The sequence below is a fragment of the Phacochoerus africanus genome, chromosome 12, assembly GCF_016906955.1.
Source record: "Phacochoerus africanus isolate WHEZ1 chromosome 12, ROS_Pafr_v1, whole genome shotgun sequence".
In the NCBI taxonomy this organism is placed as follows: domain Eukaryota; kingdom Metazoa; phylum Chordata; class Mammalia; order Artiodactyla; family Suidae; genus Phacochoerus; species Phacochoerus africanus.
In genome coordinates this window covers 32,258,019-32,282,994 of record NC_062555.1, presented here as the reverse complement: position 1 = coordinate 32,282,994, position 24,976 = coordinate 32,258,019, and the positions used below count along the sequence as shown (strand labels likewise).

At 39.0% G+C, this 24,976-nt stretch overlaps 1 protein-coding gene across 2 annotated transcripts in view; it reads right to left on the bottom strand.

Moving 5' to 3' along the window:
• Nucleotides 1-24,976, bottom strand: part of FANCC (FA complementation group C) — a 271,146-nt gene that overhangs the window by 168,736 nt on the left and 77,434 nt on the right. For both annotated transcript variants that reach the window (XM_047755023.1, XM_047755024.1), the window contains 3 exons: nucleotides 21,732-21,974; nucleotides 19,550-19,634; nucleotides 11,652-11,746 (listed from right to left, as the gene is read on the bottom strand). In XM_047755023.1, the coding sequence (XP_047610979.1) occupies nucleotides 11,652-11,746; nucleotides 19,550-19,634; nucleotides 21,732-21,896 (345 nt within the window). In that variant the 5' untranslated portion in view covers nucleotides 21,897-21,974. The remainder of the gene's footprint in view (nucleotides 1-11,651; nucleotides 11,747-19,549; nucleotides 19,635-21,731; nucleotides 21,975-24,976) is intronic.

Here is a 24,976-nt window from a genome sequence, read left to right as displayed (position 1 = left end):
GAACCCGCAACCTCATGGTTCCTAGTCGGATTCGTTAACCACTGCACCACGACGGGAATGCCTTAATATTGTCTTAAATTCAGTTTGCTAATAGTTTTTTGAGGATATTTACAGCTATGTTCATCAGGGATACTGGCCTGTGGCTTTCTTTTCTTGTGGTGTCCCTGTCTGGTTTTGATGTCAGGGTAATGCTGGTTTTGTAAAATTAACTGAGAAGCAATTTTTCCTCTACTATTTTTTAGAAGGTTTTGAAAAGGATTGGTATCAATTCTTCTTTAAATGACTGATAGAATTCACTTGTGAAGCCAGCTGGTTCTGGACTGTTGTTGAGGGATTTTGATTACTAATTCAATCTTGCTAGAAATTGGTTCATTCGGATTTTCCATTTCTTCATGATTAAGTCTTGGTAGGTGGTATGTTTCTAGGAATTTATGCATTTCTTGTAGGTTGTCCATTTTATTGATGTATAATTGTTTATGGTTGTCTCTTATGATCCTTTACACTTTTGTGTTATCAGCTGTAACATCTCTTTCATTTCTCATTTTATTTATTTCATCCCTCTCTCTTTTTTTGTGGTGAGTCTGGCTAAAGGTTTATTTATCTTTTCAAAGAAGCAGGTCTTAGTTTCATTGGTCTTTTTTATTGCCCTTTTAGTCTCTAATTCATTTATTTCCACTCTGATCTTTGTTATCTCCTTCCTTCTACTAACTCTGAGCTTTTGTCTTCTTTTCCTAGTAATGTTAGATTGAGATTTTTCTTGATTCTTGAGCTAGGAATGGATCACTATGAACTTCCCTTTTAGAACTGCTTTTGCTGTATTCCGTAAGTTCTGGTATGCTGTATTTCCATTTTCATTTTTCTCAAGGTATTTTTTTAATTTCTTTTGATTTCTTTGTCAATCCTTTGGTTGTTCAGTAGCATTTTGTTTAATCTCCACATATTTTTGATTTTTCCAGTTTCATTCCTATAATTGCTTCCTAGTTTCATACCACTTTGGTCAAAAAAAATCTTTGATATGATTTCCATCTTCTTAAATTTATTAAGACTTGATTTTTGTCCTAATATATAATCTATACTAGAGAAAGTTCCAGTTGCACCTGAGGAGAATGCTGCTTTTGGATAAAATGTTCTGTATACAGCTATTAAGTCTATCTGGTCCAATGTATCATTTAAAGCTGATGTTTTCATATTGATTGTCTGGATGATTTACTCACTGATGTAAGTGGGACATTAATGTCTTCTACTGTTATTGTATTGCTATTTCTTCCTTTAGATCTGTAAATATTTGCTTTACATATTTAGGTGCTCCTATGTTGGCTGCAAAAATATTTACAAATGTTACATCCTCTTCTTGGATTGACCCATTTATCATTTTTATCATTATTTAATATCTTTGTTTTTTTATTATACACTTTTTTTTTTAGTCTATTTTATCTGAAGTAGGTATAGCTACCCAAGGTTTCTTGTATGTAAAGTGAGTCTCTTTTAAGGCAGTATATAGATTGGTCTTAAAAAAAAAAATCCATTTGGCTATCTTTGTCTTTTTAGGGAAATTTTAGTCTACTTACATTTAAAGTACATATTGATATGTCTATACTTATTGCCATTTTATTAACTGTTTTCTGACTGTTTTGTGGTTCCTCTCTGTTCCTTTCTTCTTCTCTTGCTCTCTTCCTTTCTGGTTTGATGACTTTCTTTACTGGTATGCTTAGATTTCTTTCTCATTAATTTTTGTAAATGTACTCGGTTTTTGCTTTGTGGTTATCATGAGGCTTACACATAACCTATATTTATAACAGTCTATTTTAGGTTGATAAGAACTTAAGTTTACATGCACTAGAGCTCTACATTTTAACTATCCCCCAACACATTTTATATTTTTATGTCATTTTATAACTTGAATATCTTTTTTTTTTTTTTTTTTGCTTTTTAGGGCCTCACCTGTGGCATGGAGGTTCCCAGGCTAGGGGTCTAATCAGAGCTGTAGCTGCCGGCCTACGCCACAGCCACAGCAATGTGGAATCTGAGCTGCGTCTTCGACCTACACCACAGCTCACGGCAATGCCGGATCCTTAACCCACTGAACAAGGCCAGGGATTGAACCTGCAACTCATGGTTCCTAGTCAGATTCGTTAACCACTGAGCCATGATGGAAACTCCTTTGCTGGGTGTTCTTGATTGGAAGTTTTATTTTTCTTCGAGCATTTTAAATATATCTAGTCACTCCCTTTTGACCTACAATGTTTCTGTTGAGAAGTCTGCAAAAGTATTATAACGGTTCCTTTATATACAATATGCTGTTTTTCTCTTGCTTCCTTTTGATTCTTTTATATTTAACCTTAGACATTTTAATTATAATGTGTCTTGATGTGGATCTCTTTGGGATCATCCTCTTTAGACCTCTCTGGGCTTCCTGAATCTGGAAGTCTGTTTCCTTTCCCAGGTTAGGGAAAATTTCAGTTATATTTCTTCAAATAAGTTCTCTGTCCTTTTGTCTCTCTTTTCTCCTTCTAGGACCCCTATAATGCAATTGTATTTTGCCTGATGATGTCCCATAACTTCCTTAACCTGTTTTCACTTTTAAAAAATATTGTTTATTTTGCTGTTCTGCTTGGATGAATTTCACTGTCCTGTCTTCAAGGTAAATGATCCTTCTGTCTGCTTCATCTACTCTGCTGTTGAACCCCTCTATTGTATTTTTCAGTTCAGGTTACTGTATTCTTATAGTTCTGTGATTTTAGTTTGATACTTTAATTTTCTACTTTTGTGTCTAAGTCTCACTATATTCATTCATCCTTCTCCTGAGTTGGTTGATCGACTTTACCGGAAAGACAGGAGGTGTGTTTCAGTCTGCTATCTGTGCAGTGTCCTTGGGGTGACAGACTGCTAAAAGCTGTCTCTCCAATCTTAACAGTCCCATAGAACTCCGGAATACAAGCCCTCCATCCCCCACCCCGTCCTTCAGAGCGAGGTACTCAAGGGGTGTCCCTGGGCTGCAGCTGTAAAAACTAGGGGACCAGATACAGAAAAACCAGGACACCAAATGTGTGTAAAAGTTCCCCTCCAGGAGATACTGGCATTGTGGAGTGTTGATGAGGAAAAGCGCAAAGATGGCCCCCACTGAGGGGGGAAAAACAAGGTAAAAAACAAAGAAAAACTCCAAGGTATTGTTTAATAGATTCCAATAGAGAGGAAAAGTAGGAGGAAAGTAACAAAAGGGAAAGAAATTATACCAATTATAATCTCAATTTGTTTTTCTTTGCCTGAGTATGAGACCAGACCATCATTTACATTTAGAGGCAGAAAGTCTTTTTTTGTTTGTTTGTTTTTTGTTTTTTGTTTTTTTAGGGCCACATCCAAGGCATATGGAGGTTCCCAGGCTAGGGATCGAATTGGAGCTGTAGCCGCTGGCCTACGCCAGAGTCACAGCAACACCAGGTCTGAGCCACATCTGCAACCTACACCACAGCTCCCGGCGACACTGGATCCTTAACCCACTGACCAAGGCCAGGGATCGAACCCAGGTCCTTACAGATGCTAGTCAGATTCGTAACCACTAAGCCATGACGGGAACTCCAAGAGGCAGAAAGTCTTTGTGGGGACAGAAAAGTTTAACATACAGAATTACAATACAATATTATTATCTTAATATAGCATAACCCCAAATCAGAATACACACTGTATTTACCACATAAAATGTTTGCATTGATAACTTTCTCCCATACCTGAGCCATTCAGTTCATTACGTTTACACCAAAGTAATACATGACCTAAGGGACCTGAGCTTCAAAGTCACACAGATCTGGGTCTGAAATGCAATCCTACCACTTACTCATGTAATTTTGAACAAGCTACTTAATCTGTGTCTCTATTTCCTCATCCATTAAAATGGGGCCAAAAACTCCTTCCTGTTGGAGTTGCTATGGGGCTTACATGAGATAATCTACGAGAAGTACCCAGTACCAAGCCTTCCCCATAGCAGACACTCACTCCTTCACCCCAGTAGATGCTTAGGTGCAGCACTGACAAATACATAAAAGATACACTAAAACCCCCGAAAGGCTATAAAACTTTAAAACGGTATATACACACTGAAAAAAATAAATGAGATAGATACAGAAGTAAAATGTTTCATTACTTAATAGGACACGCATCCACTCAAGTGCATAAAGGGCAAAGAAAAATCAAGAGGTCAATATATAAAACAGGTAAAGAGAAGCAGGAAAAATGTTCAGAAAGAGAAAACAAGTGATGAGGCAAAGTGTCTTCACTGGATGGAAATCTGTAAGATGACAATAAGATGGAAAAGTAAATAGAAGGACAAATGTTCAGGTCCCATGTACTGTACTCTAAAACAGATTGAAACAAAGAAACAAACAAAAACTACATAAGTGATAAGTTCTGCCATTAAAAGGAGTGAAAATAGAGCTAACCTAAAGGAAGACCTTCCCAATAGTCCCCCTAAGACCTCTCAATGCAGCGGTCCTAGGTCTGTTCCTCAGCAGGGAGGAAACCTGAGAGGAAACCCATTCAACACAGAGCAGCTTCTCACACACTGATGCCCCTGCCGGCAAAACTCACAGGAAATGATGGATAGTTCAGACTAGCAATTTACTGGTCATAATGAGAAATATATTTTTCCACCAAAGAGAATACTCATGGGTTTACTCTTCAGGGTATGAAGAACACCAATTTTTAAGCCTGGTAAAACTTTAATGGGTAAAAATCAAAATATCATTGGCCATTCAACAACAGTCATATATTGAGCACATATTTACTGAGCACTGACGGTATATGATAGACACAAAAGTAAATAAGCTTTTTTTTTCCCCCCCCCCATTTCTTGGGCTGCTCCCGCGGCATATGGAGGTTTCCAGGCTAGGGGATGAATTGGAGCTGTAGCCACTGGCCTACGCCAGAGCCACAGCAACACGGGATCTGAGCCGCGTCTGTGACCTACACCACAGCTCATAGCAACGCCAGATCCTTAACCCACTGAGCAAGGCCAGGGATCAAACTTGCAACCTCATGGTTCCTAGTCGGATTCGTTAACCACTGAGCCATGATGGGAACTCCAAAGCTAGATAAGCTTTAGCTACCTGGATTACTATGACACTGTCCCCGCTCTTGAATGTGGTGAAGGATACTATAATACAATTACTTTCAGTCTGAAAGACTAAGAAACTTAGATACTATGCACACAGAGCAATTCTACTTTGGGACCCAGAGGAAGGAAAGGGACAATTAAGCTAATTTTTAAAATTATCTTTCAAATATGAGCTTTCTAGAAAATCAAGCTAATAAGCAGAGAAAGGGAATATGCAAAGTACTAATCTGTGAAAATGTTTCCCATATATGAAGCCAATGTGGTAAGATCCTAGGACATAGGAAACTCCCAGGATAGCCTTCATGGTGTAGGGTGCAGAGAACAGGAAATGGCAGGATATGAGGACTGAGAAAAGGTTGGAAAAGCTGCACACACCAAGGTAGCATGTGGATTTTATCACTTAGACTAGTAGTTACTAAAGTTGAGGGTGTACACTCCAAGTTGTACAAAGACAATCCACCAAGATGTGAAAGAAAACATTAGAACTTTTATATAAAAGAAAATTTAACTTCAGGAGTATTTCATAAATAAATCAACACTGCAGCCTCATTTGATCAGCCTGTAAAGTGGTCACATGTCACAAACTGTCCGCTGAGTGGTTTCTTGAGGAAAGAGAAGGGCTTCTACTACATGCAGGGAACCTTAGGCTTTCACTCACTTTCAAGAATGCATTCCAGGTTCTATAGTACCAGCGAGAAAGATGTACTGATTATACTATCTAACTAAAGTAACCATCAAATTGACCCACTGCTTAAAAAGACTCCTGCGAAGAAGTCGGAGATTAAAGATAACACTATGTTTAGAATGGATAAACAGTAAGATCCTACTGTATAGCAGAGAGAACTATATCCAATCTCCTGGGAGAGACCATGATGGAAAAAACTATAAAAAAAGCAATTTGTGTGTGTGTGTGTGTGTGTGTGTAACTGATTCACTTTGCTGTACAGCAGAAATCTGCACAACACTGTAAATCAACTATAATAAAAAGGTAAAATTAAAAAAATCCAAGTGGAAGAAAAGATAATACTATAAGTGAGCAACTAGGAAATGGCAGAGTGGACACTTCTACTCCCACTGTAAGCTACTCATCAGCTTCGTTAAGAGGACAAGCTAATTAAGAGGTCTGCAAAAATGTTTCGAAATTACCAGGAAGACCATTAGAAATAGTGAATTCAGGGACCTTGTCAGTAATTCATTCACTAATTCAAAATTTACTGTGCCAGGTACTATTCAATTTGTTAACAGTTAACATGGCTGATAACAATCAATATTGCCCCAAGGGTACTGAGTTCAATGAGAGTCTCACCATTGATTACACTGCCAGGCAAAATCCCAAGTTATTTTGTTTTGAGGTGAAACTTGACAAGTAGATTCTAAAAATCGATATAATGGTAAAGTTCCATTATCAACCAAGATTATCCTGATAAAAACCAAAAAAACAAAATAGAAGGGCTGCCTTCTGGATAGTAAGACACTTAGAAGGCGAGTTCCCCTTGAGGCTCAGTGGTAACAAACACAACTGGTATCCATGAGGACATGGGTTCAATCCTTGGCCTCCATCAGTGGTTTAAGGATCTGGAGTTGCCGTGAGCTGTGGTGTGAGTCTCAGACATGGCTCGGATCCAGCGTTGCTGTGGCTGTGGTGTAGGCTGGAAGCTGCAGATCTGATTCAGCTCCTACCCTGGGAACTGCCATATGCTGTGGGTGTGGCCCTTTAAAAAAAAAAAAAAAAAAAGGTACTTAGAAGGGCACATTAAAGAGGATAATGTAGCATTGGCATAAAGACAGTGTTTTAGTCAAGGAGAAATAGAACTAAGGAGGAGATTTTATATACATATATACATATATAACAATATTAGAGATTTATTATAAGGAAGTGGTTTACATAATTACAGAGACTAACAAATCCCAAGATCTTCAGCAAGCTAGAGCCTCAGAAGAGCGGATAGTTTAGTTCCAATCCATATCTGAAGGCCTGACAATAGAAGAGCTAACGGTGTCTGAGGCTGTTCATTCAAGACTTAGGAAGAACCAATGTTTCAGTGTGAGTCTGAAGGCAGGGAAAAAAACCGATGTTCCAGTGCAAACGCTGTCAAGCAGGAGGAATTCTCTTCCTCCTTACATGCCCTTATGGTTTTACCACCTAATTATGTAGTCTGCCTTCTTATTTTAACTTGGTAAAAATGGAATAATGCATATGTATTTGAAATATTGTGATTTATAAGATATTTGGACCAATGTAAATAATGTACCGCTAGCAGGGGACACAAGGGCATATAAGCAGGAAGGGCCACATGGGGAACAGGCACCCTTCTGACTGATTTCCACTCCTGGTATTCTGCCATTTTCTTCTCATCCGAATAAAAAATAATAGTGGTATGGTTTTGTCCAAAGAAGACAGGTAGCTTCTAAATCTGGCAGGCCCAGAGACATTCCCTTTGGATTATAAACTCAGAACAGACTATCTTTAGATCCATTGCAGTAGCCTCACCCTCTTTCATAGTGCCTGACAAACAGCAGGTGCTCAAGAAGTTATCTGTTCAATGGATTCACTGGTAAAACTAAGTTTTTCAAGAACCAAATATTCCAAAAAGATGTGAAAGAGTCCTGTGACTTAAACCAGTTTTTAAATTATAAGAACAACCACTGAGGTGGTGTTATCTGATGGTACATTTGAGGGCACTCGTCAAACAAAACAAATTTAACGTATTTCCAAAATAACGAATCAACAAGGCTAACATATGGGAAGCATCAAATAGAATTTCTATTTCACCTCTGTCTTCAAAATAAAACTCAGTCTAATATTTTTAAATTGAATAATTAACATGAATTTTTATTGTATTTTAAAATTTAGAGAAGAAATTCTTTGTTTTTGATGTAGGCTGTTTCAATCACATTTTTGACACTCCAGGAACATAGATTTTATCACCACAATTAGATCAAGATTTTACCACCACAATTAGAACAGCCTAGCACATTATCGGGGACTAATAAATAAATGCTCACTGAATGAAACTAACAAAAGATTTTCTTTGTCTGTATCCACAGCATATGGTAGTTCTTGCGCCAGGGACTGAATCTGAGCTGCAGCTGCAACCTATGCCACAGCTGTGGCAATGCTGGATCCTCAACCCACTGTACCACACCAGAAACTCCACTAAAATTATTAAAATATGGCTTGTTAGATAATTTCCAGAAGGATACTGGATGACAAGTTACAAGTCCTTGAAGTGTAGTATGTCACTCTAAAACTTTTGTGGAGGAAAAAAATCATTTCTAAGATAAAAGAATATATACCCAAGACATGTACAACTGATTCATAAACCAATAACCCTCTTCTGTCTTGCTGCATTTATGGCCAATATTATAGGATTTTGAAGGTACTGATCTGCAATAGGTGCATGTAATTAGCTTTAGGCTGCTAAAAGTTAAAATAATCAGTATCATTCCTCTACATCTTTTTTTAAAAAAATCAGTTAACATTATAGTCTTACCTAGCACAATGAAGAAGAAAACTGTTTTCCCATTTCTTAAGTCCTCAACTCTCTACTAGGACCATCTTTTCACAGAAGAGCATATTCAGAACTATCTCAGTTTCAATCAACTTTCTCTCCTTCCTTCACGACCAAGTAAGTGTCTTCAAAGAGTAATCAAAGCTTATCATCTCTGCTTCTTCACCTTCCCATTATTTTTCAGTCTATAGCAACCTGACTACTTCCTTCCACCTCCCAATGAACTCTGCTCACCAAAGTCATTTTTCCTGAGTGGCAAAATCCAAGCAGTGCTTTTCAATCCTCATCTTGCTCTTTCAATCTTTTATGCTCTAAAACAGCCCTGTCCAATAGTGACAACTAGTAGCTACTGCGCATTTTCAAATGCAATAAGTACAATAAAGAAAAACAAATTTTTAAATTTTTAATTAAATTTAAATTTGAAAGTAGACATTTAATTCGGTTTTAAATTTCTTTGAAACAATTTGGATATGTGGACCTACTTTTTCAATTGTATGCTTTATAAAACAGATCAAGAATTTCTAAGGAAAAGTCAGCATCTGAATTAAGATGTAGCACATACACTGAATTAAGTACAACATATACATTAGATCTCAATGACTAGGTATAAAAAAGGATGATAAAATAACCAAATCAATAATTTCTATATTGATGTATACTGAAATAACAGTATTTTGGAAATATTGGGTTAAATAAACTATATTATTAAAATTAGTTTCAACTATTTCTTTTTTCATTTCTTAAAGCAGCTACTGGAAAATGGACAATTATCTATGGAATGTATTTTATTTCTACTGTACAGGGCCATGCTATAGCATTAGTTATGAATGAGCACGTGTTATGTGTTTCTTCTTGAAATACCTTGGCCTTTCTTCTACTTCCTTGACCCCGCCTTTCCAGTCTATAGTGTAGCTCACTTCTCCACTCACTCCTTAAATGCCAGTGTCTCCCAGGGCTGTCCCTAGGCCCTTTCCCCTCCTCACACCAGGTGCTCTCCCTGAATGATCTCAGCCTCACCCACACTAACTTCAGCTCCACCTACACCTAAGTACACCTGCACTTAATCTGCCATAATGTCTCTTCGATATTTACCCTATTAACATCATAAATCTGGCCCCTCGTCTCCATTTCATCCAGGCCTTCATGACTTCTCACCTTCATCACTACACAAGCTTCCAAAGTGCTGTCCTTGGCTCCTTCCAAGACAACTTCCTTTTGCTGTTAAGTTTCTAAAACTCACACCTGGCTGTATGACTTCTGTATTTAGAATACTTTGATGGTTTCCTCACGGCCTTCAGAATAAAATGGAAACGTCTTATAATCACACATAAGGCTTTCTGCTTCACATCAACCCTATAAAATCCCAAGCTCAGGCATATCTGAGCACCTGCTGTTCCCTCAGGACAAGATTTGCTCCTTCACCACCAGTCGATGCACATGCTCTTTCTGCTGACAGGAATAGCCTTCCCAAAAGGACAGTCACCCTTCAAAACTCAGTTGATGTATCATCTCCCCTAGGAAATGTCTCTCCCCCCACCCCCCGCCCCCACTCCCGGCACCGCCCACTGAACAAGTGCCCCTCTTCTGCATCACCGTCTCTCCTATACACAGCTCTACCAGTAACCCAATCAACTGCCCCGGAATGACCTGGTTACCAGTCTGTAGACTCCCTGAAGGTAAGAATTAAGTCTTTTAACTTCACCTTCCTGTGCTATACTTAATGAATACCTGTGTATTAAATAGATACCATATTAAATAAGAGAACCCCGCAGAATAAACTGCAAGGCTAGAAATTTAACACTGGGCTAATACGGTCGCAAGTTAAATAAAGAAAGTGAACGTAATAACTCGGCAACACTTTATTAGATGGCATATTTCAGGACTTAATCAGCTAGCGCCCCCCCCCCCCATCCTAAGTAATCATTAAAATAACAAATACTCAACAAAAGCATTAATTAAAAAATTTAAATGTTATTCTATTTCGATAGCCTTGTTTTTCCCACCTTTTCTTCCCTAATTCTACTTATTAGTTCCTTTATTCAGCTCTTTATATTAACTTTCCTTCCAATTAAATGTGGCATTTTTTTTCCTTCCCTCACTCAAACTTTGTCACTTCTGCTGTCCCTCCAATTCTTCTTTTAATCCAACAAAAAATACAAATACAGTCTTTGTTATCTCTGTCAGCAATTTGGTCTAAAACAAAGGAATGGAAAAAGCAGTACATGGAATGATATCAAGCGCCAGATTGACAGACAAAGCCATATGCATTAATCTGCTTGGGTGATTTCATAATACTAAGTAGCTAATCTGAACCATATGCATACTAAGTGGAACCTGACAGGCATCAGCAAGTCCCCGGGGTAATTGCAGCAGGACAGTGGGGGGTAAGAGAAAAGAACAGCCGACTTGCTGGTGGTGAGGGCAGCCACAGCGCAGCCTTACAACATTCTCCTGCTTGTGCCCACCCTTCAAGAGGAAGCAGAAACAGCCGAGGAATTCAGGAAGCTGTCAGCTATCTGGACTAGCAGAGTCGGGTAACCGATTTGACGGAGTGTGCAACAGTAGCCAACCAGCACCAGATGCCCGTCTGAGCACACTAGCTGGGGTATCAATGTCAGGATACAAAATAAAGACTGCTATTCCCAGGGCACTTCTGAAGTTTAGTTTTACTACAGAAAAGATCCTGAGAGAGTCAGGGAGGTACTTGGAGAGGGCTTATAGAACTATTTAAACTAGGTTGGTAAGAAGAAACAGTTGCTGGAAGGAAAGGGGGTACACGCCTTTAATTGCCAGAGAGTAACTGTCTAAAAACACTCAACATTAGTTCTTTTAGGTTTGGGGAAGTTTACCCTGAGGATCACTCTCTTAAGGAATTCATAACCAAACAAAAATGAAGTCTCTCGAATGAGTTTACACCTAGCAAGATAATGTAACAGTGAAGCATGTTTTTGAAAAAGTTTCTGGACTGTCAAAGTAGCACCTTTAAATAATCAATTGAATGTAAAACAGTATAGGACAAGATTTACTCTTACCCGGGTCCAGGAGTTAAGTTTCGATTCTCCAGAATTTCGTGGATCTTTGTTAATCAGACAACATAAGCACCATATTAGAATTTTTTGGCTTTCATCTGCAAAAATGAAAACTAGAATGAGCAGGTTTTATCAGATAGAAGGAAAAGATAATGACTATAAAAATGTTTAAACATTACACTTAAAGGAAATTATATTTTTTAAAAATCACAAACTGCTAAGTTCACAGAATAAGCATCCAGGACAGGACCATGGTGAAACTTAACTTTGTGGGGTTTTTCTCCTTCTCATGGGTTTAGGATCACTTACGCTTAGGTCCTGGATAGTCAATTTTCTCTTTGTCATAGCAGCAATTTTTAAAGCCAAAAGAGAATGATAGAAAGAACTAAAAGAACTGGCCTTTTCTCAAGATCAGTTCTTTATTTCATACTCAAACCATTAGTAATTTCAACCTTTTTAAGGCAACATCACTGCTACAGGCAGCAGTCAATATTTCTGGTTTAATATTTTAATTTTCTAATTGGCCAAAATACCCTCGCCTGATAAAAGTAAATTTAACAAGAAGCATTGCTTTAAAATATATTATTTTTAGTACTAAATGGTTTAGACAAATAGGAACTTTTCTCATGTTCCTAATTCTTTAAAATATAAAACCATGAAATATGTGATAACAATGTTGGCCTCTGAAATTTTCTATTTGATTAGAAAAATCTACTTGTTAAGCCATTTTCTCTTCCCTCCTTTGGCAACTAAGTCCATTCAAGTTGGAGACTTCGTAACACAAATGAGAAGCAAAAATGAGGCCTAAAACTGAAGATGCCAGTACCTGAACTATAGCCAAGCTATTGTGGACTTTATCCCAAGGCCGTGGAGGTGAGGCTGAGGAAACCTGATAGGAATACAGCAGGATAATTAGTTTAGAAATCCCACCAGGCGATTAAAGACAGAGAAGGAATTTTAAGGGAGTTTGGGAGACTGTTGTAAGCTAATGACCACTTAAGAAAAGAATCCAGTAACCTAGCAACAATCTACACTACCTTAAAGGAAGACCAGGTGCATTCCAAAGCCAGGCACACTCAAGCCACAAATCCTGATGGGTTAAAACAGGAGACAATAGATGCCGGGTATGAATCCTGTTACATGAAGTCAGGGAATTAACGTTCTTAAAGAGTATAATTTCTTAGGAAGGAAGGAAATTTCTTAGGAAGGAAGGAAACTAGGTGAAAGGGGACATTATGCCCAAACCTGAGATGAATTACCGTATTTCAGTATGTGTCATCACATTTTTGCTAATATATGTATGATTTCAATAGTGCCACGGCAGTCCTGGTTAGACCATATAGGGTTAAAAGAGGAACCAATGATGCAAGCCTTGGTATCTACCCCAAAATGCAGAAGAAGATGGTCTTCTCCCCTCCCCACTTTTTCTTTGATTATAAAAATGTGGCCCTCTTTGTTCTTAGGGCTCCGCTCCCTTGCCCATCTGCTTGTGTCTCTCACAAATGTCCTATGCTGAGAAACTCACTCTTTGCCTATCTTTCTGTGATGGGATAAAAGAACCTGAACTTCAGTAATTGACACCAGGTGAGCAGCTTCTATTAAAAGACAGTGGCTATGAGTCCCCTCCTACACCAGGGACTGTAGGTTCAAGTCCCAATCTGAGTTTCGGCTGGGTTCAAGGCCCAGTCTGTGGGTTCAAGTCCCATCTGAGGAGTGTAGATTTCAAACCTAGCACCTGGAATCACTCCCCTGAAGAATCACCTGATGCCCTTTGTTATCTACTGGAATTTCATAAATGCAGCACTTCTCAGGGCTTGATCATCAAGAAATAAGGAGAATATAAACTACAGTAAGCTACCACTACATTTTCAAGCACACAACAAAGGATTCTGATGATAACTTTTTTTTTTTCTTTTTATGGCCATATCTGCAGCATATGGAAGTTCCCAGGCTAGGGATTGAATCAGAGCAGCAGTTGCCATCCTGCCCCAGCCACAGCCGACACCGGAACCAAGCCACATCAGCGACTTATGCTGCAGCTTGCAGCAATGCTGGTTCCTTAACCCACTATGTGAGGCCAGGGATCAAACTTGCATCCTCATGGAGACAAAGTCGGGTCCTTAACTTGTTGAGGCACAACAGGAATTCCTATTTCCTCCCATAAATATCCATAAGCTTATGTTCTCCTAATAGCTAACATCTCTGAACAAACTTTATTAACAGTTATTCTAAGGGATATTCATATTTTTCCTAGTTTTTATGAGCTCAAACACATCTCTGACTTGCCTGAGATCAGTTCACTGCAAGAATCACATAATTTGACTGCTAAAGATGCTAGGGTTCTTCAGGCTGAACCAATGCCACTGATTAAAAATGTGACTGTTGTACTTCCCATGTCTTAAATATCAGAAGAAATTACAACTAACTGTATGTCGTAAGTGTGACAAACACATCTAGTGATGCGTTTACACAAGCAGCTTCCTGTGGTAAAGACAATGCAAACTGATAGGGAGCATTTCCAAAAATCAGACATTCAACACTAAAAAGAGAAAAGAAAAAGGAGAAAGAAAATGTTAGTTATGGAACAGAAGTTCAGAAGAATCCAAACGATGAGAGTTTTCCCCAGGTATTGAGTGATTTTGCACATTTATTTCAACAAGTACATTATTTTTTACTTTTCTCTCAAAAAAAAAAAAGAAAGAAAGAAAGAAAGAAAAGAAAAGAAACTTTCCCCCAGCCTTTAGGAGGTGCTTTTTTTTTGCCCAGAGTCAATGCAGTGAATGTACTGCTGAGGAGCTCACTTTGCTTTAGGGATTTAAAGACATAAGCCATCACTTGTTATTCAGTGAACCGCCACCAGCTTGGGGGGGGGGGGGGCATCTGTCAGGCTCCTCCCTGGAGGTTCAGACATCAGAGCTGGAACATCAGGAACCAAAAACTGCCTGGGACAGATCATGGGGGCAGTCACTGACAACAGATCTTAGTGCAAGTTGGGATTCTAAAAACCAGTGTAAAGGAAAGGAATATATTGATATACGTCTGCCATCTAGTATTTTATTTTTTTGATATCTTAAACTGAAAACCCAAATGAAGGCTAAAATTAATTCTGTAGTTTAGAGGTGCAAAGGCAGCATTTTTTTTAGACAATAAATATTTACTGTTTGAAGCAGCCAAGTTTGGGGCCAAACTGTTACACAGTAACACAGAGCATGAGGAAAAGAGGTTATGACTCTAATATGGTAATCACGAGGGCAGGCAGAACTCCAGGCAGGTAAAGGAATAATTTTATGAAGAGAGCACCACCCAAGAAAAAGTATCATCTCCCTTTCTATGGTTATTGATTTTTTCTCTTCTCTTTGTCTTTTAATTTCCAAATTCTTCCTCTTTCCTTATTATCCTTATTTCTTTTTTTTTTTCTATTTTTTAATTGGGATATTCGGTGTGGGTTTGTTTGTTTGTTCGTTTGTTTGTTTGTTTCTTGGTCTTTTGTCTTTTTAGGGCTGCACCCGAGGCATATGGAGGTTCCCAGGCTGGGGGTCTAATCGGAGCTGTAGCTGTCGGGCCTACGCCACAGCCACAGCAACGTGGGATCCAAGCCACATCCGAAACCTACACCACAGCTCATGGCAACGCCGGATCCTTAACCCACTGAGTGAGGCCCCAGATCGAACCCGCAACCTCATGGTTCCTAGTTGGATTCATTTCCGCTGCGCCACGATGAGAACTCCTATTATCCTTATTGCTGATCCTATTCTCACTCATTATTATCTTTCCTTGATAGAAATTGTTTACTATTAGCATATTTAAAAAGTAATTTTGATATTATAAGACCACAAGAAAAGATCCTTTTCTGGAAGAAAGTGCCCAATCAGTGAAACATCAGTGGCAGCACAGGCGAGATCTGATTTCTCATGGAGTTCTGTGCCAGTTGGTCTCCTCTAAGAGCTCAAAACCAAAGGTGTACCTCCAACAGGAAACTGAAATTTAATGGGCAGTTCAAAAGGTAACACAAGCAGTTAAACACAAAGAGATGGAGAATGTGGTTCTGGTTGTCAGAAGGGGCCAAAGTAATGGAGATTAGGTGCTAAGGAAAGATCACAGACAGATACAAGTTTAAGGCCACGGGGATAAATCTGTCCAGCCTCTCACTTTTACAAATAAAGAATGTGAGACCCGGGGAGTTCTGAGGCTTGCCTTAGGAAATCCTATCTCATCTACTCGCCTCCAAGATACAGCCCCCAGAAAAACCTCCCGGTGAAACTCTCCTTCCACTTGGCAACTTGTTCAAAGCTCCACAGTGCCAACCAGCATCTGGAGGCAGTTCATCTGTGTAGGTCTCTTTTCTCACTGACTGGCAGAAATGGGGAGCCATGGCTTCCTAGGGCTTGACATGCAAAAAAAGACAACAAAACAAACAAAACCCGCCAAAAAACAAACACACAAACAAAAATCCAAACAAAAGATATTAGTAAATATTTGTCCAGTGAATATATACATTCACATGAAGCTGGCTGGTAGTAAAGCCAGGACAGGAACATTTCAACCATGGAGGTACGATCCACAGGGGCAGATCATGACAATAACGTGGGCTTTAGAGGAGTAGGATTCTAGATTTTATTAGTTCTGTATTCTGGGAAAAGGGACATATTTACTCTAATCCATAATTAACTATCCTGCAAGAATATCAAGAACTCAACTAGACCCACCACTCAATCCACAGAGAACAGCACTCAGCACAAAGTAAGCAATGTCTTTCATGCTACTTTAATTCTATGACCCAAACGTTCCCACATTTTAACACTTCTGAATTAAGGATGTGTCTTATATCCACTAGGGACACTTCAAGGGGATAATACTTCTTTTTTCTAAAAAGTAGTTATTCAATCCATGAGGTAGCTAACAATGAGTGGAGGAAATTCACCAGTGTTTCTTTTCTTTTCTTTTTTTTGTCTTCTTTGCCATTTTCTTGGGCTGCTCCCGCAACATATGGAGGTTCCCAGGCTAGGGGTCAAATCGGAACTGTAGCCACCAGCTTACGCCAGAGCCACAGCAACGCCAGATCCGAGCTGAGTGTGCAAACTACACCACAGCTCACAGCAACGCCGGATCCTTAACCCACTGAGCAAGGGCAGGGATCGAACCTGCAACCTCATGGTTCCCAGTCAGATTTGTTAACCATTGAGCCACGACGGGAACTCCTCAACAGTGTTTCTTTCTCCTGCCATCAATATCACTGGCCTAGCTTAATGTGTTCCAAACTTTTGGTCCTGACCCATCAGTGGATTATAAAATCAGTTTTTGGTCATGAAGATCATTTTAAAAATGCTAGAGAGAATATGAATTCCACATAATTAAAGCAAGCATTTTTCATGATATATATACATGTATGCGTATGCAAGTGAATGTACGCATATATACTCACATAAAGAAAATGCGTTTCTGGTCAAAGGTGTTTGAGAAGCACTGGCCTAGCTGAATTATATAAAATTAGGGCAGGTGAGTGTGGCCCTGGGAGGCATATACAGTGATGGCTTTGAATCTTAGATCAAGAACTTGAACAAGCTAAGTAGGTAGGGGAGGAAGAGTCAGCTCAAGGGAGAAGGGGAAGCAAGAGGCTTAAGTGACGAGGAGAAGGACTAGATGAGGATGGGATAAAGACAGTGAGTATGAGCACATGCAGCACACCCATGAGTGTGCACTCCTCAAACCAAACACAGATGTTGTCCCTTCCCCACCTAGTTCAAATTCCTTACATGACTTATGGACTTCCCGTCGTGGCTCAGTGGTTAACGAATCCGACTAGGAACTATGAGGTTGCGGGCTCGATCCCTAGAAAAGGCAAAAAGACAAACAAAACAAAACAAAACAAAACAAAACAAAACAAAACAAAACAAAATTCCTTACCTGACTTATAACAGGCTAGGAAAGAGATAGCGTATAATTCTCTTAAACATCAAAGGAGGAGTTCCCGTTGGGGCGCAGTGGGAATGACTCTAACCAGTAACCATGAGGTTACTCGCTGCTCAGTGGGTTAAGGATGCGGTGTTGCCATGACCTGTGGTGTAGGTTGCAGATGAGGCTCAGATCCATCATTGCTATGGCTGTGGCGTATGGCAGCAGCTGTAGCTCTGCTTCAACCCTTAGCCTGGGAACCTCCATATGCTATGGGTATGGCCCTAAAAAGCAAAAAAAAAAAAAAAAAAAAATTAAAGGGGACTATTCATTCTATTTTTGATTCTACTATCATTATATTATGCAATTAGTCTTTGACTTTAAAAATATGAGAAGTAAATAGTACATTAGCTAACAACATAGTCAAAGTAAGGCAATAAACCTCCACTCTGCACCTTCAGTTGTGCCTGCTCAACCCTATGCTAAGCCCTGGGGCAACAAAGAGAACTAAAACCATATTCCCAACTCTTGAGAGGCATTCAGTCTTTCAGGGTGTCAGATAGGCAAATCAACAATTACGAAGCAGTGTAGTAGGTGTTATAATTAAGGGAGATGCTGGCACCTTGGGACACACTAAGGAAGATTCCTAGCTCAGCCCTAGCAAAGCCATTTCAAAGATTTGAGGACATGAGATAAGAAGAGCCCCAGGAAAAAGAACTGGATGTCTCAGGCCCAGACATCATGTACCTTCAAACACTGCTTATAATTTACCCTGGCTACAGTGCATGTGGTATAGTGGTGGAGGATTAAACAGGAAATGAAGCTAGATAGATAGGCAGGAGGTCCATGAAGGAATATCTCCCCCAAAGTGTCCCCGAATTCCTCTCAACTTTAAGTAAAAATCAAAATGTCACCCCTAAATAATGGCAGAGCCATAGCAGGATTTGGACGCTAAAGAAGTTTACACATAGATCTGGACGAAACTTTCATTGAAAACAATACACGCTACCCTATGATCGCTACAGTGCTATTCACAATAGCCAAGACATGGAAACAACCTAAATGTCCATCAACAGATGAATGGATTAAGAAGATGTGGTATGTGTATATATATATATATATATATATATATATATATATATATATATATATATAATGGAATACTACTCAGCCATAAAAAAGAACAAAATAATGCCACTTGCAGCAACATGGATGGAACTAGAGATTCTCATACTAAGTGAAGTTAGAAAGATAAAGACAAATACCATATGACATCACTTACATCTGGAATTGAATACACACAATTGAATTGGCACAAATGAACCCTTCTACAGAAAAGAAACAAATTCATGGACTTGGAGAAAAGACTTGTGGTTGCCAAGGAGGAGGGGAAGGGAGTGGGATGGACTGGGAGGTTGGGGTTAGTAGATGCAAACTTTTGCATCTGGAGTGGATAAGCAATGGGATCCTGCTGTACAGCACAGGGAACTATATCCAGTCACTTGCAATGGAACATGATGGTGGATGATGTGAGAAAAAGAATATATATAGGTATGACTGGGTCACTTTGCTGTACAGCAGAATTTGACAGAACACTGTAAATCAACTACAATGGAAAAAATTAAAATCTTCTTAAAAAAAGAATTTTACGCACAGGAGTTAACATATGAAATTGTAAACAAGAAATTATTTCATTTTTATAGCCATTTTACACTGAATTAAAAAGGAAGTTACAACAATCGTCTGGGAGTTTCTGCCCTCTAACTCAAGGAATTCTATTCTCCTACGCATCTGTGTGTGTACGTGTGTGTATACACATACACGAACATGTACAGACAACGATAATGGATATCATCTTTATAACGGAAGAAGGCATATATCTGATAAGTTGTTTCATGGAAAATAAGAGAAAGGTTTATAATCTTAAACTCTGTGTTTTGCTAAACAATGCAGAGATTAAAATATCATCAGAAGTTTGTATTTTGAGAGGACATGCTTTGCATTCTTACCATATGCTAAGATAAAAGGGTTCCGGCAAACTTTTGCCAACAGCTGACCAATTGTGGGGAATCTTTCAGTGATTGCACTTGAATCCTATAAAAGGAAATTATGTTTTTGTCAGTGAAAGGACAATATGCAACTCAGAAAAATTAAACGACACTATAGGTTGAAGGAGCTTGAATGCTTCTTGTTTAGTATGTATTTTAGAAAAGTAGAGGGAGAAAAGATTAGAGAAGATCTTTGAGTAAGTAATTCTAATAAAGTTTAACAAGCAATCACCTTACTTCATCCTTAATCCAGGTCACCAAAACTAAGAAGAATAGCAAGTAAAATCCATTTTGTTGCAAAATTAACTTTGTTTTATTCCTATTTAAGTCAAAAAAAGGCCATTTTATTTAAAAATAACAAAGACAGCATAACAGTGAAAAGAAACATTATGGGTAATTAATATCAAGAGGACCCTGCATCTTCATCCTGATTTTTTATTCTAACATAATAAGAAAATTCCTAAGTCAGCTCCAACAGCACTATCTAAAAGAAGGTTTAGAAGGACAAGAACCCTGAAACTTGTAAAAAGAAATAAAAGTAGCCAAAAGCATATAGATATATATCTGTTTATTACTATTTTGATTACTACATGCTAAATGACATCATACTTAGTCTAAAACAACCTAAAACCTGAGACAAGAAAAGATCAACCAAATAGAAAACAGCTTAAGATAAGCTGAAATGATAAGCATTTCTTACTGATGAAACAGTAAATTCCTCACATTAGTCTGAACATCAAGGCCAGTCCTGGACTTTCTGGAGTCACTTTAAGGTCAGGTTACAAAAAACAACTTAAAGAGTTAGCACCGCTTGTCTATACTTCTACTTTCTAAAGTATCTTTCCTTCTACTTTCTAAAAACATGTGAACTTACATCACCACCATGAATTATTCCTCAAATTTCCTACTTGCGTCTTTGATTAAGGGGAAAAATGTATAACGCAAGAACACCTATGTTAAGTAACAATTTTGCTTTTCATTTTGAAATTAGAAAATAACTATAAATAAGTAATATTTTCATAGTATGAAAACATGCTCATTCACAAAAATATCTATTGCAATATAAAAATAAGAAATTTGGAGTTCCCATCGTGGCACAGCGGAAACAAATCCGACTAGGAACCATGAGGTTGTAGGTTCGATCCCTGGCCTCAGTCAGTGGGTTAAGGATCTGGCGTTGCTGTGAGCTGTGGTGTAGGTTGCAGATACGGCTTGGATCCTGTGTTGCTGTGGCTATGGTGTGGGCCGGCAGCTGCAGCTCCTATTAGACCCCTAGCCTGGGAATGTCTACATGCCATGGGTGGGGCCCTAAAAAGACAAAAAAAAAAAAAAAAAGAAATCTTACATCAAGATGAAATGTATCAAATTTTGAACACAGTAACTTATGTAACACTAGTGAAGACACTCATAATCTTAATATTCACAAGGAAAGTCCACTCAAAATATTTATAAGAGATCTTAATATTTATCATCTCTTAGTAAAGCCTACTTTAGAATAGGGTTGATGGAGTTACCATCGTGGCGCAGCGGAAACAAATCCGACTAGGAACCATGAGGTTGTGGGTTTGATCCCTGGCCTCGCTCAGTGGGTTAAGGATCCAGCATTGCCGTGAGCTGTGGTGTAAGTCGCAGACGTGGCTCAGATCTGGCGTTGCTGTGGCTCTGGCGTAGGTCAGTGGCTACAGCTCCAATAAGACCCCTAGCCTGGGAACCTCCATATGCCAGGGGTACGGCCCTAAAAAGGACAAAAGACAAAAGACAAAAAAAAAGAAGAATAGGGTTGAAAAAAGGGTAAGCACTTCAGTAAACTCTTCAATATTTAAGAGACAGAGGCCTTTAAGAAAAATCCAACTATTACCTAACAACAAGGGTTAAAGTCTTGTTTATTTAAAAACAACCTGATTGGCCAGGAAGCCTCATGTGACAGTATAACTAACTAACCAAGAAATAAAAGCTATTAAGTCATAATAAATCAGACACTAGGAAACCATTTCCTGTCTGCATTATTTACAGATAATCTGTCTGTCTAAATAATGTGTTAGGTCAATGCCACAAGTCCCTGACCACCTTCAGGCTTCCTAAAATCTGGTGAGGGGTTTCTGATGCCACAAAATAAACCTCATTATTTTGGTCCACTACTTACCATCTCTTTCAAGGCTTCATACATCTGCCTCAAGAACTCCTGGAACTGAGGTAGGTGAAGGCAGGTGTCTTGCTGAGTTTCCAAAGTGGAGGCCTGGTCCCATACAGAAAGCTTCTGCATCCAAAACTGATAATCAGAAGAAAGGGCTACCAAATCTTGAGCCATTGCAGAAAAAGGAGAAAGGTGATGGACCTTCACAGTGGTCTGCCATGCACTGGACGAAACAGTGAACACACATCGAATCTGTAAGAAATGGGGAAGAGTGGAACATTTAAAACAGGAACTTTTACCAGTGCCTTCACAACCACTGATGAGTGAAAGAGCATGACTTCTGTGAAGTCATCTTTGAATTATTTTAAAATGTCTCGCCCAGCTGTATCTCCAATTTTTACCATCTGACCTTTTTATCATGAGTAATAGCATTACACTAGAAGTCATTATACCTCTACAGGCCCATGCCAATTATGTACAAAAAGCACAGCTGATAATACTTTATATCTTCTTTTTAAGATTGAGATATTTTTAAATGTTCTGAGTATGAAATTCATTTGAGTATTTTAATGTAATGGGAAATCAAAAACATCCATGGGCATTTCATAATAGTCTATGTCTAAGAAATGTTTTTGAAGTTCTTATGTTTTATATGCATTTCTGGCTTCTCATTTAGGTGGTCAAAAATCCCTATGCATTGCTGCGTAATGAATTTGCTTCCCAGTTTCTCTTCATTTCTTAGCAAAGAATAAAAAATAATTCATTCCATAGGCACCGATGTGAACAATTTGCTTAAGTCTGCTATATACACTTGATCTCCATCCATAAGAAGAAAGGATATTTTAGTAAAATAAAAATTCTAATTGTTGAGGTCCTAAGTTCAACAATTTGACTTACCGTATCTGAAGTACACGTTAAAAAGAATAATGGAGTTCCCTACATAGTGAGTGTGTGCCTCAGGCAGTTAGGTAAACAAACTCCAGGTGCCTCACCACCATCCCAGGTCCTTGCCATCTACACCCACAGGAAGCCTACTGAACAGAGAAGGGAAGGTTGCTTCGCGACAGGTGCAGACTTGCACAGATGCATGCTTTTGCGGGCCAAGGATGACACAAAGCTGTCTAATTTCAAAGACTACTCTGCAAATGGTAAGTGAGTTTATATCTTCGACAGCAAAAATGAACAGATGCCAAAAACAATTAAATACCAAAAACATCAACAAAGGAGGTTTTCATTACTAGACAGGAAGTAAAAAGTTTAAGAAAGTTGTAAATTTGGCTGCAAAGCAAAAAAAAAAAAAAAATCTAACCAGGAAGACGAAAGTTTTAAAATGGTACTAAAAATTTAGTTTCCAACAGTATCATAACAGTTTTTAAGAGTTAATAAGAGAGGGAATATATGCATGGCGTCAAATGGCACATAATAGCCTGAAACCTAGGTGTCTGATTCTTCCCTTTCTCTATCTTTCTCATCCAAGCCATCACCAATACCTGCCAATTCTGCATCTAAGAGAAATACATGTGATTTCATTTGACTTCATCTCCACCCTTTCCATTTGCACTGCTACCGTCCCGTCCCATTCCTGTCCATTTCTTCTCCAGAAAAGAAAAAGCTTTCAGGATCATGCAGTGCAGTGGTCCTGGACACTCTATCTCACAGCCTTTCTGGGGAGGGAGGTTGGGAATATGGAGATGGTAGTGGCTGTGAAGCGGGTGGTGCCTTAGTTGTGGTGGTAGCAGTAGGGGTGTCCACGAGTCAGGGCTGCTGAACAAACTGCAATGCACTGGGACAGCAGCTCAAAAAGGAAAACGGTTTTCCCCCAAAGGCCAATGATGATCCTACTGAAAAATGCTGACCTAATGTGAACATTCTGGAAGAGGCAATCTGCTGATTTTGCCTGTTTAGCATTCTTCCTCCATTTTTGGTTGTATCTTACTTTTTCTTACAGGTTTTTTGTTTTGTTTTGTTTTGTTTTTTTGCCTTATGCCACAGCAGCAGCAACATTAGATCCTTACCCACTACACCGAGCCAGGGATTGAACCCACATCGTTGCAAAGACAACACTCTAGTCTTAACCAGCCATGCCATAGTGGGAACTTCACCTTACTTCTTCTTTAGGAAGCTATCTTTCCTCTGTTCCCCAAGTCTTGGCAGGTCCAAGGTATCTATGCCATCAGCCAAGGAGTGAGATGATTATCAAGCCAAGCAAACCAGGCTCTCTGCTGGAAATGTGAATCTTGAGTTGAGTGCCATAAGGGTGGAACTAAGTCATTCAAAGACTCCCTTCGTCTAGATCCCTGGAGCTACCCTATGTCATGTCTTTAAACAAGGTATGGCTTTTCAACTTTCTCCATAATTTGGCCAGCTACCCAGGGGCCTTCCCATAAATTCTCTTTTTCTCTCTTTTTTTTCCCCGAAATTAACCACTGTTGGTTTCTGTGATTTTCAATAAAAGAACACAAGCTGATACAGTCTGAAGTTATATATTATCTGATATAAAATGGTACTTAATAGTAGGCTGCAGACAACAGACTTTTGGAGAAAGAGGAGAGTTTAGAACTGTTTACAACTGGGCCAACTCGGGTAAAATGGCAATGAAACTTCTCTTCATGTAAGGAAACAGGAAACCAGAGGTCCATAAAGAAGGTAATACAAATCCACGAGGCATCACCCTCACACAGGGACCCAGAATCATTACATTCTTCTCGTAGGAATGGCCAAAGTGAAAGCCACTGGACTATCGATACACACGCACATGGAGTCACACATGTGATGATTCGCAGGGGGCCCCACTTCCCCAGCTGAGGGGCCAGTGATATCAGTCAGTCATATTAGGCTGTCATAAACAATCAAATGGCGACTCCAGCTCAAGCTGCACTTTCAGATATGGGTCCTCCCTGGGGCAAATCAGTACCACCTTTGGCACCTAGAATAGAGTTATAATACTGGTAAATGCTTTTCTCCAAGGGGATAAACTGAGGATATGAGAAAGCAGTTCACTTTCACCTGCCTCAGAGAAATCAACTCAGCATACAGCACATTACACCGGTCTGCCCCAGTCAAGGTATCAGGCAGGTAGAATCTAGAGCATAGGAAGATATAGGTGCGTGGGATATAAATCCCATGAACATAACAGGGCCTCCCACTTCAGGAAGTTTCTTGTAATCCAATGGTCTGTATCAGGTCAGGATATACCCTTTTTATTTATTTATTTATTTATTTATTTATTTATTTATTTATTTAGCTATTTTAGG